At 53.9% G+C, this 16,971-nt stretch overlaps 3 protein-coding genes across 8 annotated transcripts in view; 1 reads left to right on the forward strand and 2 right to left on the reverse strand.

Annotated features, from left to right (window-relative positions):
* The first annotated feature begins 482 nt into the window (after positions 1-482).
* On the forward strand, positions 483-5,152 carry Chrne (cholinergic receptor nicotinic epsilon subunit). Its single transcript, XM_051180143.1, has 12 exons — positions 483-541; positions 764-906; positions 988-1,032; positions 1,133-1,242; positions 1,353-1,508; positions 1,947-2,047; positions 2,317-2,517; positions 2,597-2,711; positions 3,917-4,031; positions 4,105-4,294; positions 4,383-4,489; positions 4,564-5,152. Exons 1-12 carry the CDS (start codon positions 496-498, stop codon positions 4,717-4,719), a joined length of 1,485 nt encoding a protein of 494 aa, XP_051036100.1. The 5' UTR covers positions 483-495; the 3' UTR covers positions 4,720-5,152.
* CUNH17orf107 (chromosome unknown C17orf107 homolog) lies at positions 2,790-3,784 on the reverse strand. Its single transcript, XM_051180144.1, has 3 exons — positions 3,681-3,784; positions 3,371-3,568; positions 2,790-3,268 (listed from the first exon to the last, which is right to left on the reverse strand). The coding sequence occupies exons 1-3, from the start codon at positions 3,744-3,746 to the stop codon at positions 2,972-2,974; spliced, it is 561 nt and encodes a 186-aa protein (XP_051036101.1). The 5' UTR covers positions 3,747-3,784; the 3' UTR covers positions 2,790-2,971.
* The window catches only part of Mink1 (misshapen like kinase 1), a 53,410-nt gene continuing 41,587 nt past the window's right edge, over positions 5,149-16,971 (reverse strand). The window contains exons 9-33 of one of the 6 annotated variants that reach the window (XM_051180138.1): positions 16,742-16,820; positions 16,342-16,517; positions 15,909-15,978; positions 15,015-15,225; positions 13,000-13,116; positions 12,463-12,549; positions 12,039-12,260; positions 11,661-11,834; positions 11,120-11,383; positions 10,727-10,812; positions 10,455-10,565; positions 10,210-10,328; positions 9,908-9,996; positions 9,471-9,634; positions 9,053-9,152; positions 8,832-8,969; positions 8,522-8,630; positions 7,670-7,837; positions 7,449-7,592; positions 7,132-7,266; positions 6,933-7,033; positions 6,703-6,852; positions 6,453-6,612; positions 6,224-6,363; positions 5,149-5,979 (exon numbers count right to left, since the gene is read on the reverse strand). In XM_051180138.1, coding sequence (XP_051036095.1) covers positions 5,896-5,979; positions 6,224-6,363; positions 6,453-6,612; positions 6,703-6,852; positions 6,933-7,033; positions 7,132-7,266; positions 7,449-7,592; positions 7,670-7,837; positions 8,522-8,630; positions 8,832-8,969; positions 9,053-9,152; positions 9,471-9,634; positions 9,908-9,996; positions 10,210-10,328; positions 10,455-10,565; positions 10,727-10,812; positions 11,120-11,383; positions 11,661-11,834; positions 12,039-12,260; positions 12,463-12,549; positions 13,000-13,116; positions 15,015-15,225; positions 15,909-15,978; positions 16,342-16,517; positions 16,742-16,820 — 3,398 coding nt within the window. In that variant the 3' untranslated portion in view covers positions 5,149-5,895. Of the gene's footprint in view, positions 5,980-6,223; positions 6,364-6,452; positions 6,613-6,702; positions 6,853-6,932; positions 7,034-7,131; positions 7,267-7,448; positions 7,593-7,669; positions 7,838-8,521; positions 8,631-8,831; positions 8,970-9,052; positions 9,156-9,470; positions 9,635-9,907; positions 9,997-10,209; positions 10,329-10,454; positions 10,566-10,726; positions 10,813-11,119; positions 11,384-11,660; positions 11,835-12,038; positions 12,261-12,462; positions 12,550-12,999; positions 13,117-15,014; positions 15,226-15,908; positions 15,979-16,341; positions 16,518-16,741; positions 16,821-16,971 lie in introns of all 6 variants that reach the window. The other 5 variants (XM_051180137.1, XM_051180142.1, XM_051180139.1 and 2 more) reach the window with 5 other exon arrangements.

The raw sequence follows: 16,971 nt of genomic DNA on the forward strand, positions 1-16,971 counted from the left end.
CTACAAAGTGGGTCCTAGGACAGCCAGGACAACACACACAGAAACCCTGTCTCAAAAAACAAGCAAAAAAAAAAAAAAGTATGGGAGGCATGGATGTTCTTTCCTCAGCTGCATTAGTCAGAATCACAGATACACGGTAGCTACATAGAGGACATCAGTGTTGAAAATGGGGGTCTACACTGAAGCCTGCCCTAAAGGCTTGTGGTTTCACTGTTATCAGAGGCCTACTTCTCTCGTGAGGAATCAGGTCTGTGGCTAACAAAGCTTGCTAAAGCCCAGGCAAAGGATTCTGGGATGGGGTGGGCAAGGGACACGGGATGGGGCAGCTGCCTCTGGAAGCAGCCAAACTGTCCTCAGCTGCAGCAAGGATAGAGGATTAGGTGACAGTTCTCCAACCTAGCCCGGAACTAACACCCTCCTCCCCGTCCCCCAGGCACATGGTCTGCCCCTCAAGCCCGTCAAAGCTCAGAATAACTCTGAGAACCAGACAGCAGGATGGCAAGGGCTCTGCTTGGTGTCCTGCTTCTCTGGGCACTACTTGGTAGGGACAGGGGTCAGGGGAAGCCAGGCAGATCCATATACCAACCTGAAGGGACTAGGGGAAGGACAGGCCAAGGCATAGACTGAGATGGTACTTGGTTTCCAGGTACACTATTGTTGGTTTAGAAGAAACAGCACAGGAGACCTGCACAGGCCCAGGGGGTGGAAAGAAACCTTTTAGGCTGTTGTTCCATGTCTAACCCTCTTTCTTGGCATATCACAGGCAGAAGTGAGGGCAAGAATGAAGAGCTTAGCCTGTATCACCATCTCTTCGACAAGTATGACGCAGGAAGCCGGCCAGTTAGGCACCCTGAGGACACTGTTACCATCACCCTCAAGGTCACCCTAACCAACCTCATCTCTCTGGTGAGCTACCTCCCCTACCCTCTGCCTGCGCCCACTTCTAGCCCTAGCTCCTGGCTTCAGACAGACCCACTCCTCTTGTAGAACGAAAAGGAGGAGACCCTGACCACCAACGTCTGGATTGGAATTGTGAGTCAGATCTGGGAAGCAGCATGAGGGCTCCCGGTCACCCCTTTTCTTACCGGGTGGGAGATGGAGACCACACATTCTTCTGTACCCTACCTCTTAGGACTGGCAGGACTACCGACTCAACTTCAGCAAGGACGATTTTGCAGGTGTAGAAACCCTGCGGGTACCTTCAGAATTTGTATGGCTGCCAGAGATAGGTCTGGAAAACAAGTAAGGATTTGCCAAGAGGCCAGGGTCTAAGGGAAACTGTTTGGGAGGACTTGGTTGGTGGAATAGGTTCAGTACTGTTTTCAATATTATGAAAAACTTGGTCTCCACAGTATCGATGGGCAGTTTGGAGTGGCCTATGACTGCAATGTTCTGGTCAGCGAGGGAGGCTATGTGACCTGGTTGCCCCCAGCCATCTATCACAGCACCTGTGCAGTGGAGGTCACCTACTTCCCCTTCGACTGGCAGAACTGCTCTCTTGTTTTTCGGTGAGGAGTCTCACTTCAAGCAGGAGATGGAGAGGGGGCTAGAGCAGGGGACAGGGCCTGATGTGGCAGAGCGGGTGGGGTCTCTGGGAGGACTGTGCAGGTGGTGGAGTGAGGCACTGAAGTGAGTGGGAAGCTAGACCTGCGTTTGCAGTAGGCGTGCACAGGCTTCTTGGTGTCATCTTGTAGTTTTATCTCAAGTCCCAGCTACTTCTCAGGAAGACTCCGAGGTGTCAAAATCACTTGAGCCCAGGAGTTCCTTGGACAACCTGGCAAGCCCTTGTTGCAACCAAACCAGACCATAAAGGAACAGAGCTGGGAGCAGATGTGCAGTGGGAATGTGGACAAGAGTGGGGCCATAGTACCCGCCACATCCAGGCTCCCAGGGTGGGGCTAAGGAGGGTCCCCGCTTCTGGGGTGAAGCTGGGCTCTGCTTCACAGCTCCCAGACCTACAACGCTGAAGAGGTGGAGTTCATCTTTGCTGTGGACGACAGTGGCAAGACCATCGACAACATCGAAATTGACACGGAAGCTTTTACTGGTGAAGGGGTTATCCCTTTCTCCAAACCCTTTCCCAGATGAGGTCGGAGGAGGGGACTTGGGCCACACAACTGGAGCTTGCTCTTCTTGAAGTCAGTCTCAGTTGTCACACTAGGCCCCTCTCTTCACTTGAGGTTTTTCGATACCCTTACCAGGAATGGCCTCTCTACCCATACTTCCCCATGCACTTGGGCCCTGCCTGACAGCTGCACCCACCCACTCAGCCTGGAGTTGCAGGTATGCGGGCTGATTGCATCCCATGTTCTGCAGAGAATGGAGAATGGGCCATCGACTATTGCCCAGGCATGATTCGTCACTATGAGGGAGGCTCCGCAGAAGTCCCTAGAGGAACTGACATCATCTACACGCTCATCATCCGCCGGAAGCCGCTTTTCTATGTCATTAACATCATTATACCTTGTGTGCTCATTTCCGGATTAGTGCTGCTCGCTTACTTCCTGCCTGCACAGGGTAAGAGGTGACCCCCTGACTCCTAAACCCGAGGCTGGGTTCGCTCCCTGGGACGCCTCTCACAGTATGCTCCCTCTAGCCGGTGGCCAGAAATGCACGGTCTCAATCAACGTCCTGCTAGCCCAGACTGTCTTCTTGTTCCTAATTGCCCAGAAAATTCCAGAGACGTCTCTGAGCGTGCCATTGCTGGGCAGGTAACCTCAAAGTGCATCCCACAGAGATCCGCATGGAGGGCGGAACCAAAGAAGATTGGCCTAGGGGACTTGCAGTGGTCCCATTCCTGGGCTTTTTATTTGGACTCAGGGTGGGGCTGGGACAATGTAGGATTATCTGGTTCCCCGTTTTCCTCACTGCTGCTGGATGCCACCTTGAGGTCTCCTGAGTATCTCTGTTGAGAGGTCAGAATGGCTCAGTATATCCTCAATCCCACCTCCTCTGACCCGTGCCACACCCCTTATTCAGAACGCACCTGATCTCCTGGGACCCCAAGGCCCAGCTGGCGTAGGGTTTGTTGTAGGGAGGAGGTGGACCCATGCAAACCACGTCCACACAGGCACAGCCACGCCCCCTGGATCAGATACCGGACACTTGCGCTAGCTGCTGCTCCAGCTTGCCGAATCCCCTGCCCTACCGCCTGGGCTACTCGGGCCAGAGCCCTCCCCGGATCCCCAGTGTCCGGGGCTGGGCCCAGGCAGTCGTCGTCACTGCTGTCCAGTAGCTGCATCTCCTGCTGTAGCCACAGGGCTGAGATCTGCATTGGGGGCACAGGGCTAACAGTCTCTGCTTTTGCTGGCCTAGCCCTCTCCCCCTTTTCTTCCCATCCCTTAACACCCCAACCCCCTCCGGGCTGCACCTCTAACAAGGTGGCTCCAAAGCTCATGATGCTGGTCGCAGCTTCTCTTAGCACCAGTCCTAAGGTGGCCTTCTGGGCGGGCTTATCAGATTCCAGGGGCTCCTGGGACTTGAGTTCTCTGAACCTTTGCACCAGATATTCCTGAGCTGCGGCCACAGCAAGTTCCAGGGAAGACAGAAGGGGAGGCTGTAGAGCCACCTGCAGAAGCGAGGGTAGTGGAGTAGTCTGGCCACACGGAATGGGTCACAGGAGCAGGCGCTGGAGACCTCTCCAGATGCCGCCTTTGTGAGAGCCATTCCCTTACTCTCACCTCGGTGGAGCTGTGGAAGTGGTAGACCCACAGCAGGGTGTCCAAGTTGCTAGGAGTCCCCTTCATGGCCCCAACAGATGGTAGATGCAGAAGGGCGGGGACAATACTGGCCTCGTGGAGGGGTAGCAAGGGGTAGTGACTCCACCACTTGTGCGGAGTTGTTTGTGAGGTAGAATGACAGCTAGCAGCCTCTGTTTTGTGGGATGCTGTGACATCATGCCTCCTGGGTATCTCAGGTATCTTATTTTCGTCATGGTGGTTGCCACGCTCATTGTTATGAATTGCGTCATCGTGCTCAACGTGTCTTTGCGGACGCCGACGACTCATGCCACATCCCCTCGGCTTCGCCAAGTAAGCGCTGGTTGAGTGAAGGACATCCCAGGGTGGGAGGCGGGCTTGAAATTTACCTCTGCCCTGGCCATAGATTTTATTGGAGCTTCTGCCACGCCTCCTGGGCTCGAGCCCACCCCCAGAGACTGCGCAGCGAGCTGCCTCACCGGCTAGGCGTGCCTCATCTGTGGGCATTCTGCTCCGAGCAGAGGAGCTCATCCTGAAAAAGCCGAGGAGCGAGCTCGTGTTTGAGGGGCAGAGGCATCGGCACGGGGCTTGGACCGGTGAGCTCTATTCTTGGTGGGTCAAAGGCACACACTTGGGAGTTGGTGATGCTCTTTAATGACCCAGTAGTTGATGGCACTCTTTCAGCCGCCCTCTGTCAGAACCTGGGTGCCGCAGCGCCTGAAATCCGCTGTTGTGTGGATGCTGTGAACTTTGTGGCTGAGAGCACAAGGAACCAGGAAGCCAACGGAGAGGTGGGTTAGGTTGAGGGAGAGGGCGCTATGGCCCTTCCCTCCCTCCCTCCCTAGCGCTAAGCTGTGTCTCACAGGAAGTGTCCGACTGGGTGCGCATGGGGAAGGCCCTGGACAATGTCTGCTTTTGGGCTGCTTTGGTACTCTTCGGCGTCGGTTCCTGCCTCATCTTCCTTGGCGGCTACTTAAACCAAGTTCCTGACCTCCCCTACCCACCATGTATCCAACCATGAACCTGTGCGAGCACCCACTTCATCCTTCCCCCTGCAAGAAGTTGATTTTGAAAACAGGTGGACAATAAAATACCCTCTAGGACAGGGTTTGCCTTGCTTCAGCCTCACTACCTCTGGGCTCCTGTGATCCATCGAACTTACTGACAGCCAATGAGGCTTTGTTCAGGCTGTCATAGGAACACTGACCTGCCTTGCCGGAACTGGTAAAAACTAAACTCTCAAAGTATCCCACAGGGTTATGACCGAGGGAGGATGCCCTGGCCTTCTCTGTCATGTCTTCTAGGTTTCCTGGCCTCACTTCACCTCCACGAGACTTCCTCCACAGATCCTAACACCTTTCCTCCACCCTCTGCAACCCCAACTTTGAGAGAGCTCCCTGGAAAGATAGCATCTGGGATTGAGAGAAAACAATGTTGGATCTCAAAATGGTGGGAGCTGGTTGAATTGTCTTTATTAACAAACGGGTTTCCAAGGCCACTACATTGAGAAAGGATCCAGGAGGGAAGGACTACTTGCTGCTCACACTATATACAGATGCAAGCAAGGGGGAGAGGGAGGGAGCGCTGAGCTCCTTCCTCCAGGGAAGGGGAGAGGCTGGGGAAGGAGGACTGTTTTGGCTGTGGGGTCCCTCCGTTCCCTGGGACCTGGGGGGGGGAGGGGAATCATTAAAGTGCTTTCAGAAAATGAGGACATGGTCCCTGCCTCTGGAGTGGCTGGTGAACCCCCCCCCCCAGAGCCCAGGGCCCAGTGACCCCCCCCCAGAGTCTGGTACATTCAAGGGGGGAGCCGGCTCCCCTGGCGTGCAAATAAAGGGGTACAGGGCCCTGCTCAGTCAGCAGCAATGGGGTCAGGGGGTCCAAGCCCCAGCACTCTCCTCTTAAGTGGAGAAAAGGGGAGGGGCAAGTCCCACTCAGTTCCTGGTAAGGGTAAGCCGTGTCATTCACTCCCCACAAGTTGGGGACAGGCACAGTTTTGAAAACATATTGGGAGAAAGGATGGTCACGTGATCACAAAAGCTTCAGGGATCAGAGGTCACGTTCCCAGCAGGCTCCAGTGAATCAAACCAGTAAAAGCAAAAGCCCAAGGTGGGGAGGGGGTGGGGACAGGGGGCCTGGGTGGTCTGGCTGTGGGGAAGAGAGCTGGGTCCATGTGGGGGAGCCCTAGCCCAGGGCCTCGTCACCAGTTCATGATGCAGTTACGGTTCAACGTCATAAAGTAAACTTGGCTGCTTCCTCCAGAGCGGACTGAAGCAAAAAACACCTGGATGAGATAGAAAAACTATCAGCAAGGGAGGAAGTGACAAACTACAGAATGACTCAGGTTTCTCCCCACCCCAATGACAGGCAAAGGTGTTACCGGACCCGTGGGGTAAAGGCAGCAGAACCAGTGGGGGGGGGGTGTTTAGGGAGGGTGGTGGTCCAGAGGGGCTGCTTTGAGAAGGCAGAAGTACCCAGCCAGATCTGCCGAGTACAAGGTCTGGGCTCCTTTATGAACACTGCCTCACCTTATCATTCCGCTCACACAGGAACTTGAGCCTCTGGGCTCGTTTGTGCATGAAGACTCCATCTAGGTGGCCTGTCTCCACAGAGCGGATCTCAATGGCTTTCTCACCCCAGCCCATTATCTGGTTGGAGCAGATGTAGGCTGAAGGGAGAAGATGGTGGAAAGGCTGTAGGGAGGCTGTGGCCTGGTCACCTCAGGGTGGGCAGTTTGGGAGGCGGCCCTTCACGTACCCACAGAGGTGGGCATCTCTCCCCACTGCAGCACCACATCCTTGATGATCCGCCCGTAAGTGTTGACGTAGACACCCTCGTCTTCATAGCACAGGAGCATCTCCATGCCGTCAGTATTGGGCAGGAAGATGATGGCATGGGGCGTGATCTGGCTCTGGATCTAGGGAGAAGAAGGGGCTGGATGGGGTCCCCATGTCTGAGATCCAGAATGGGTTGATCCCACATTGCCCAACAGCCCTGCTAAGCTCACATGTACAGGGATGTAGATGTCATAGCTGTTCCCAGAGTCAACATCCACAGCATGGAAGCCAGCACTGGAACCATAGATGACCTTGAGCCGCTGTCCCTCCTCTACTGTCAGGTCCACCAGCAGAGGGCGGTGAGGGAGGTCAGCAAAGGACTGTGGAGGAGAGAAGGTTCAGGGAAGACAGCTGCAGGAGCAGAACCTTGGAATGCTCTAAAGGCGGAGGCTGACACTACCTTGAAGGCCATGAATTTGTGGTAGGGTTTGGGAGCCCAGGCATACACTTCCACGGAGTTCTTCAGGGCAATGACCAGGAATTTAATACGCTCATATTTCACTGGGGGCAGGAAAGAGAAGGACGCAGTGACTTCTGCTGTCAGGTGTTGATGACCTCTGTATTTAGCCCAGACCTCGTTTCTCCCTGGGCATCCTCACCAACACGGTAGTGGCCACAGCCCTCCATGTCCCCCACGGTGGTCCACCCTTGCTTCTTCTCCACCTCTGGGTCATTGTGCAGAATCTTATTCCGCAGCCAAGACAGGTAATATACCCGAAGTTTGTTCCTTTTCCCTGAGAGATGGACATACACACGTTAAAAAATCAACACTTAACTCTCATCGAAAACCCCATTACTGCTTCCCACAATGTTTGCACATCACAGGGATCGGTCAAAGCTGCTCTCCTCCCAGGCTGAAGATGACAAAGCCAGAGCTGAAGAGTGAGACCCTTGTCCCAAAACTCCACACACAAACCTGAGATGGTGATGAGCAAGTTGAGCCCTTCCAGTACATCCATTTGCTGGAAGCGCCGCCGCCCAATGAGTCCATACACTTTTCCCTGCCCACTTCGGTCCAGCAACATCAGCCCATTCTCTGTTCCCACCAGGAGATTGACCCCTGCAATAGGACAAGTCAGAGGCAGACAGGCTCTCCCCTGGTCAGGATCCCATACACCCTTTTCAGCCCTGGCTTACCCCAGAGGGCTGCACAGAGGATCTCCGAATTGAATCGCTTCTTGTACTTGCGAATCTCAGGAGTCTCACTATGAGCCCGGGTGTTGGTGGGATTCACGTTGACCACAGAGCCCTTCCTCACATCAAACTGCAGCTGATCAAGACGACCACCCTCTCCACCTACTAGGGCTGCCAAGATGAAGGAGAAGGGTGGGCTGAGCCCTCCAGTGTCTGTTTTATTCCAATGCCCCTACATCTGATCTTGGGACTTCAGAACAGAGGTGCACAAAGAGATTAAAAAAACCCTGCCTGGCCTTATGGGCAAGGCCTGGCTCAAATCCCACCTCTGTCACTCAATAATTCAACTTTTGCCCAGTTCCCTTAGCCACCCTGAGCAACTAACTGCCCCTGGGCTTTAAGCCCTTCCTTGTTATCAGTGCCTGAGCAAGGACTAAGCCTCAAAAAAGAGGCCTGTGCCACTTTAATCCCAGCATTCAGGAGGCAGAGGCAGGTGGGTCTCTGTGAGTTCAAGGCCAGCATGGTCTACGGAGCGAGTTCTAGGACAGCCAGAGCTGTTACACAGAGAAACCCTGTCTTGAAAAACAAAGACACATTTAAATTCTTATTTTCTTTTCTATGTGTGCAGGTATTCATGGAGGCCAGAAGAGGCATCAGATTCCCTGGACCTGAAGTTACAGGAGGTTGTGAGGTATCTGATGTGAATATTGGGAACCAAACTTGGGTCCTCTAGAGGAGTAGCAACCACTGAACTACCTTTTCAGCTTATATTCTGTAAAGCTACATTCCCAAAGAACTTCATTCAGGCTAGCTCTGGACAACAGCCTCAAGGCAGACAGACCCTGCTGTCCTCACCTGTGATAGGGATGGTATCTCCACTGCCTCCAGGCTGGTAGATCCCCAGATCCACAAACATGGTGAATGAGCTCTTCCCAGGGGCCTTTACCAACCCACGAGACTGGTACTGTGGGGGGGGGGGGAGGGAACAGTCAATAAACAGGTGTGGCTCTGGCTTGTGGCCCTGTTCTTGATTGGGTCAGACCTCAGGCCCCTACTGAGGAGTTGACAGTGCCTTGCTTCACATACCCCAGTGTTCCTACTACCCTGCTGTTCTGCAAACCCCAGGGTTCGTTCTTTAGTCATGGACCTGCTTCAACACACTCACATCACCACCTCCATCCTTTGTTGGAGGGCTTTGACCTTTGCTGTTCTCAGTAGGTGAGTGGCTGGGCTGGACCACATCTGGCAGATTTGTGTAGCCATTGCTGTCAGCAAGCAGCAGGCTCCGTTCCTCTTCAGGAGTCTGTAGAACAGAGAGATAGTCAGGGTATGGCTGCAGAGGACTTGTTTCAGGTACAGGAAAGGATGGGGAGACGACCTACTCACACGCTGGACCACCATGGTGCCTCCCCCATATGAGGGCTGGGTCCCGGCTATCTCAACATCATGAACCACCATGGTGCTGACGCTGTCTGTATCTCCATCACTGCTGTGGGAAAAAGGAAGGTGGGGCCTTCCAGGTCCTGCCTGCCTACCATGCCACAGGAAGCAGATGGCAGCCAGACTTGAGCTTTCAGTCTCCTCTAAAGTCCTCACTGACTCAGATGTTTTCTGAGTGGCCCTCAGGACAGGCTGGCAAAGAGACAGAGGAGCATCTAGAAGGACCCACGACTGACAGAGTATGGGCGTGAAGCTAGCACTCGACCCTGCTCCCTCCAACCTGGCAAAGCCCCACTCCGTCCTTCCCCTCATCTCTCCTCTCCTTGTCCTGGTAAGGGAGGCCCTGCCCTAGGACACCCCATACCGGCCCCCGGGAGTGTCTCTGCTCCCCTCTGATGGCTCCCCATCGCCTTCCTCATCATCATCTTCACTGCTCTCCACTTCCTCACTGGATGAAGAATAGTCCATGGCCTTCTTGGGAGGCCTAGGTGCCTCATCCAGAGTTCGCTCTTTGAGCAACACAAAGTCCTGCAGGGAAGAAGAGGCATGAGGGGCAGAAGCAATCGAAGGCAGCCAGTGGAGCCGCAGACCAGGACAAGAGAGGCCTCCCCCAGCAACCCTCACACTGACCTCACCGATGGCGCGCTTATAGCTCTGGGAGGGCCCACAGAGGAGGAAAGGCAGCCAGGAGGAAGCAGGAGAGATGGAGAGGTTAGTGCCCCAGCTGTGCTTTGTAAGACCTCTTAACTCCCCTCATCCTCACACTGGCAAAGGCTCCACATCCCGTCCCAGATCACTCACTGCGGGCCGGCCTGGCCTCGAACGGTGGTCTTCAGGCTTGGCTTTATTCCCAGGGGGGAGCACTGGGGAGCTGTCCAGTTTGGTGGAGGCTGGGCATGCAGGGTGGGAGAGAGAAGGTCACAGAAACCTGCAAAGTGGCCCAGGTCCACGCCCTGGGCTGATCACAGGCCCCAAGCCCACACTCATCCTTCTTGTCCCTGTGGTATTTTGGTCCTAAGCCACTGAAGGCCAAAAGCCCTGATTTCAGAGTCGATTAAGACAAAGTCAAGGCCCAGAGCAGGCTGTGGCCCGGGCTGACGTACCTCCCACACGGTTTCGGTTTCGCTCCAGTGAGCCAGCCTGAGGGAGGTGTCCGTGAGAGGCTGGGAGGACACTGTCGGAGCGCTCCCAGCCAGGGTCACTCCTTCTGAGGTCAGGGTTACTGTCAAGGGCAGAGCTCATGTCACAGATGTGTCCCTATCCATGGGTGTCAAGCTGCAGGAGGAGCCGTCACCAGGGAAGCAGGTGGCAGAAGTGAGAGGTGAGAGAGTGGGGCCAACTCCATTACCTAGAGGCGCTGGGCGGGCCAGGGGGCTGAGCTGGGGGCCCGGGAGGCTTGGGGGTGCCCCGCTCTGCCCGCCTCTGCAGATAGATTTGCCAGGCGGAGTTGCTGCGAGGTCTGTGGAGGGAGCACAGGGTGCCGGGGCGGGTGGTGGTGGCACAAGGCGGGGCTGAGGTGTCTGGTTTGGGGCTTGCCCACCCCTATGCAGGTGACCTGGCAAAGTCCCTATGTCTCTTATTCCCTAGGCTGCCATATGACTCCACCCTGGGGTTGTATACCTGGCACGGACAGCCTGAGCTGGCCGGGACCCTCCGGCCCCACTGGTGTTAAGGGCAGTGGCAATAGAGGAGGTTCTCTGAGGAACCTGGAGAGAAAGAGCAATCGACAAGCTCTGTCAGTTTTGTACAGAGACACCATACACATTCAATTCCAATTGTCTTCGGCATCCACGGAGTTACTGAGTACGTCCAGGCTATGAAGCTGGAAATGGCCACATGGGATATAGGTGCCCCTTCAAGGCCGAGCACCTGGCCATTTCTCACCCCCCCAGTGTGAGTCACTGCTGTCTTTCCAACCTCTGGATGCTAACCCTTGCAGGCAGGGTTTCCATGGCTGCCTTGCTTTCTTCTTTCCCACTCGGAACATTCTATTTTCTTGACCCTCAGGCTTACCTTAGGTGGAGCCTCATTATCAGGCCGGACCCAGGATGGGGGGTTTGGGCTAGGACCAGGCCCCTCCGAGGTGGGGTCTGAATTCTGGCGGATGACAGCTCCTCGGGCACTGGGTGTGGCAGTGGGTGTGGGGACAGCAGCAGGGTCAGGGTCATGGGAAGCAGGGAAGGCAGCCAGGTTTCGAGTGGGCTGGTCCTGCAGGGACTGGGATCGGGGTACGGGTGCTGCATATGGCTTCAGTGGGACCCGGTGTGCTACCAGGCTCTGCAGAGAGAGAGACCAGGAAAGGTGGGCCGCCTGCTTTGTGGCACATCCTGCAAACTAGGGTCTGGGCTAAAAATTGTCCCTTCTCCCCTCAGTAGACAAGGAGTTTCTAACGCTGGAGAAGAGGACTAGACACATGCAGCTGCAAGTGTCTGCAGGGCTGTGCTCTGTGATGTGCAGAAGACACCAGTGAGTGCACACAGGGGCCACAGGTGCAGCTTTGTACCTGGCTCTAAGCAAAGCCACTGTGTTAGGACAGGAATAGGGACAGACTCACCTTGTGCGGTCCTTCTTGAGGCTCCACAGGCCTCTGCATAGGAGGGGTTTGGGAAAGAGGTCCTGGGGGGCTAGGAGAGGCCTGGGAGACGGGGGGCTCTGGGCCTGTACTACTTGGCTTCGTCTTGGCCAAAGGAGAGTTCTGCTGCTTATTCATCCTTGCTCTCTCTTCCACCTGTCATGTGAGAGGGTCATTAGCAGACCACTGTCTGCTTTTCTGGTCTGGAAATTTAGATCCTCACTTGCTCCAACCACTCCACCACTACAACCACCGCTCCTCTGCCTGTCTTCATGTCTATTATTGTGCAGCAACCATTTCTCACAACTTTCCAGCCCTGAGGCAATGAGAACGGTAGGGTGGGATCTACCCAGTGAGTACCTCTCGGGCCCACGCTGGCTTGTCGGCAGGATTAATGCCCCGACCATAATGATATAGGGGCTTCCTGTCCCCAGGCAGGATCTGCTGCTGCTGCTGCTTCTGGAGCTGCTGCTGCTGCTGCTGCTGCTGTTGCAGGGACTTGAGGTAGGCATGCTCCTGCTGCAGCTGTCTCTGGAGCCGCTCCGACTGCCGCTGCTCCTCTAGCTGCTTCCGCTTGTATTCCTGGGCCCAATGGTAGGGAGAGAAAGCTCAGCAGAGGGTGGCCCTGTAAGTTAGAGCAGGCATGCCCTTCCTTTCCTCTACTGCCTAGACAAGAGCTGCTTCCCTAGTCTTGGGAAGCCCCTTTCCCTGATGTGTTCCCATCCCAGTGCAGGAAAGCAGCTCAGGACGGCATCTTCCCGAGGACACCGAGGGACCCCGTTACCAGCAGCAGGGCCTGTTCCTGGAGCAGCTGTTGCTGAAGGATCTCGAGCTGTCGCTGCTCCTCCTCTAGCCTGTGACGGATATATTCCTGGGGGGGGGTGGGGGCACGGGGCAGGGAGAGAGGGACGCGGCAGAGGAGGGTGGCGGCGGCGAAGGCGAAGGGAGGGAGTCAGCGGGGTGAGGATGAGGGGGAACAGGGATAGATGAGCCCAGAGGGCAGCGTGGTCCAGATGGGAGTAAGAGGAGGCGGGATGAGGACAAATCAAGTGGGCACCATGAGGGACAGGCCCCCAGGGAGGAGTCAGGGATGGGCCGAGAGATGGGGAATGAAGGCACAGAGACAGGAGGGCAGGGAGCAGGGTGGGGTCGAAGGGTAGGAGAAAACAGAGAAAGAGTGAAGCTAGAAAAGATAGGAGGAATCTAGGGGTAGGGGAGCGAAAGGGACAGGGCACCGAGGAGCAGGAAGGCAGGCGGCAGGGGCAGGGCAGGGCGGGGCGGGTGTGCAGGCGGGTGTGTGTGTGTGCACTGGCACCAATACCTGCTCCCGTTCCGCCTGCCGCCTCTCCTCCTCTCGCCGCAGGGCCTGCATGTCTTCCAGCCGCCGCTGCTGCTCCTTCTCCTGCAGCTTCCGTTGCTCCCTCTCTCGACGCTGTTGCTGTAGACCAAGGAGGTGGTGTGTCTTACAGACCGTAACAGATACTGGCACAGCACAGCCTTGGGAGGAGCACCCCTCCATGGAGAGCAGGGCTGGTGTTTGTTAGGGATGGTGGAGGGAAAGGCTTTAACACTTCCAGGAATTTATCTGTAGCCCTTACCAGAGCTGTATACCTGGCCCCAAGGGCAACACTTTGTTTGAGGTAGCTGTGTCATGAGGTTATGGAGCAGGCTCAACAGGATGACATTTTCCTTTTCCCACTGTGCTGGCTAGTTTTATGTCAACTTGACACAAGGTAGAGTTATTTTGGAAGAGGGAACCTTAACTTAGAAAATGACCCCACCAAATCAGTGCTGCATATTCCTAATTGATGACTGACATGGGAGGGCCCAGCTCACTATGGGTGGTGCCACGCCCAGATTGCTGATCCTGGCTGCTATAAGCAAACAGGACAAGCAAGCCATGGGGTACAAGCCAGTAAGCAGAGTGCTCCTTTCAGCCTCTTCATCAGTTTCGGTCTTGGGTTCCTATCCTGACTTCCGATGATGACTATGATGGAGAAAAACAAAACAAACCCTTTTCTCTCCAAGTTGCTTTTGGTCACCACAGCAGTGGAAAGCCTAAGACAGTCACCCAACAACAAACACAAGTGTCGAGGATAGTCACCCCTAACATGCTCCTTGCACCCCAAGTCTGACTTTGTTAGTGACAACCTTTGGCCAGAAGAGGGCACCAAGTGTCTGCGAACAGAAAAGCAACCTTTGGATTTACAGAACCACCTTCATGAATCATTTGCCTCCTGGTCTGTCCCTATCCCAAACAAGACCAACAATAAAACGACCAAGACCAGGCCTCTGTCACTTGCTACCAACTGCTATTACACAGAATGGCAGAAAGTCTCCATCAAGCTTTCTTGCAAATTTCTTCTTACTCAGTAGAGAACTAAGGCCTACTCTGAGGCGATGGTGGAGATGCTGGAGCTACTGCCTCCTAGACAATGTTTTTGTTTAAAAGTTATGCATTTTGTAAAAAAAACAAAACAAATTCCTTATTCTCCATCATGCACCAATAAGTACATTTACACACACAAATACACATTATTTGTGTTACTAGAGATCAAACCCAAGAGCCTCATGTATAATAGGCTCTACCACAAGCCTCACACTTGCTATGTAGCTGAGTCTGACCTAGAACTTGTCTTCCTGCCTTCTCCTTCAGAGTGCTGAGATTATAAGTGGGTACTATTACAACCAGTTTTATATGGTGCTGGGGATTGGACTCAGGGTTTCAGGCAAGCCCCCCATCAATGAACTACACAGCTTTTTGGTTGTTTTGGGGTTTTGAAAACTAGGCTGTTCTAGAATTATTCATCTCCCTGCCTCTACCTCCCAAATGCTGGGGGTAGAGGACAAAGCCACCACACCTAGCTGTAATACCTTAATGAGTAATAAAACAAATAGAAAACTGTACTTAAACATAAGATTCTCTTCAATTAAGATAAATCAATCCCTTCTACCTATCTGTATATAATTAGTCCAAAACAGTAAGACTATATAATCTTGTAACAAGAAATCAAAATAACCAGAAGTACTAGAAGGGTCTCTCCGGTTTTTCTGTTTGGACCAGATCAGCTACACCAACAAATGTGAGCACAGACCTACAGCTGGCCAAGACTAACGGTCTATGGAGTTGGAGAAGCCAGAATGGAAAAACAAGCAGAAATAGCTCTATCATGTCAACAGTTGTCACTTTTCACACATGGCTGTGCTCTGACAGGATGCTGGTGGCACAATCATCCACACAGGGCCGGGCGGGACTCAGGACCTGGAGACTGAGTCTCCAGTAACAGTGAGAGTCTTTGCATGAAAAGGCTCTTCCTCCCTTCCTGGTGGACCCACCTCCTCCACACGCCGGCGCTCCTCCTTCTGCTCCTCTATGCGGCGCTGCCGCTGGTGCAGCAAGTGTTTGATGTGTGCCTCAGGGTCTCGCTGCTGCTGCTGCTGCTGCTGCTGCTGCAGCTTTAAAGCTTCAGAATTGCTCTTATTCTCCTGCTGCAGTCGGAGGAATTCTCGTCGGAGTGTGGACTCTCCAGGCACATTCATGATGGAGCTGGACGATTGTGGCACAAAGGCATGTGGAGGTGAGAACATGCTGGTGGTCCCTCATCCCTGAGCAGCCTGCCTGAGTGGATGCTTTCACCTATACTGGACACCCTGCCAACGGCCAATCCTAAGGGGAGCGGATCTGTCTTCTCTCCTGCCCCTCTTCCCTGTTTGAGACAGGGCCTGAATTATGTAGCCCAGTCTGGTCTGGAACTTGCTATCTTCTTGCTTCAGACTCCCAGATGCTAGGATTAGAGGCGTGTATCATCATCCCTGGCTTCTGTTCAGCGTTTAGTGTACATACCTTTGTCATTTATTTCACTCTTTGTCATATGGGACTTCAGTTTTTTTTTTTTTTTCTTTCTCAGTCCCATCCATTTACTGTGTATGTGCACACATGCTTGTGACACATGTGTGTGCATGTCTGAGTACATTCAAATGGAGGTAGGAGGACAACTTGGAAGAATTCTCTCCTTTCAACACAAGGATCCCGGGAACTAAACTCAGGTCATCAAGCTCGGGCTGGTGCCTTTGCCTGCTGAGCTAATTCACCAACCCAGGGACTCAGTGTATACAAGCCCTTTTCTCTTATGTGCCACCACCTGAGAGTCCCCAAAGCCAAGGACCACTGTTGCCCCTTTAGACAAGACACACAGACCCCAACCTCCCACTTCTACCTGCCAAACCCACCTTGGCTCGCCCTCCTCTCCATGGCTGTCATCTTCCTCTTCACTGCCACTGTACTCATATTCCGTCTCCTCTGCAAAGGGAAGACCACTGATGCTTTTCCACCCAAAGTTCCAGGCTCCACCCTGAGTAGGGAAACCTTAGCTGGGAATATCATTTCGGTATATGCCCAGCATGAGACACCTCCCCAACAGGCTCACACAAGCACAGCCTCTGGATGAGCTTTCTGTGAGGAAAAAAATCACACAGGCATCCTCACCTGCAAGGCTGACTTGAGACAAGTGGAAAAAGCCCCTAGAGGTGCAAGTGGGAGAAGGCTGCTTGGGCAGGGAGAGCTGGGGTAAGGAAACGAGTGCAAAGGCAAGCCCTTATGGCTGGAGAGGAGACAAGGCAGAGACATCACCCAAACCCCTCCTCTCCTGACCCATCCACTGACCTTTCTCACCCCGCTTCTTCCGGGAGCGGTCAATGTGGTCCTTGAGCTGGATGCGGACCTGCCGCTCTGTGGGCTGGTCTCGGATGAAGGGAAACTTGAGTAATTGTTCAGTTGGTGGGCGGCTCAAGTAAGTCTTGATGAGACATGTGTCAATGAAGTCAGTGAACTTCTTTGACCTGAAAACAGTAGTGGCTCACACTGGAAGAGCCTCTTTGGAAGGGGCGTCACAGAAGATGGTGGGCCATTCATCTCTAAATTGTCTTTTCCCTCCTGTCTTCTCCAAATCCCAACCTGCTTCAGTCCCTGCACCTCTTCCATGGTGTATACTAAAGCCTGAATACAAAGAAGCCCTACCTAGAAACCTTCACTGTCAGATTGAAAACACCCATAATAGACATACCATTTCTTTGACTTGAGCCTTGGGGGAGGGTTCCGAGGGATGAGGAAGAGAGCCCGCATTGGGTGCATGTCACACAGAGCTGAGACACAGAAGAGGAACTATCAATATCAATCAATCAATCAATCCTCTTTGCCTAATCGAGAGGTCAAGGAGTTCCTCAACAAGACTTTCAAAGTTCATGTCTTCCCTATATCCACTCCCTTGCCCTCCCTTCGGTCCCATCCTACTCC

Source organism: Phodopus roborovskii, unplaced genomic scaffold (genome assembly GCF_943737965.1).
Source record: "Phodopus roborovskii unplaced genomic scaffold, PHOROB, whole genome shotgun sequence".
Lineage (NCBI taxonomy): Eukaryota > Metazoa > Chordata > Mammalia > Rodentia > Cricetidae > Phodopus > Phodopus roborovskii.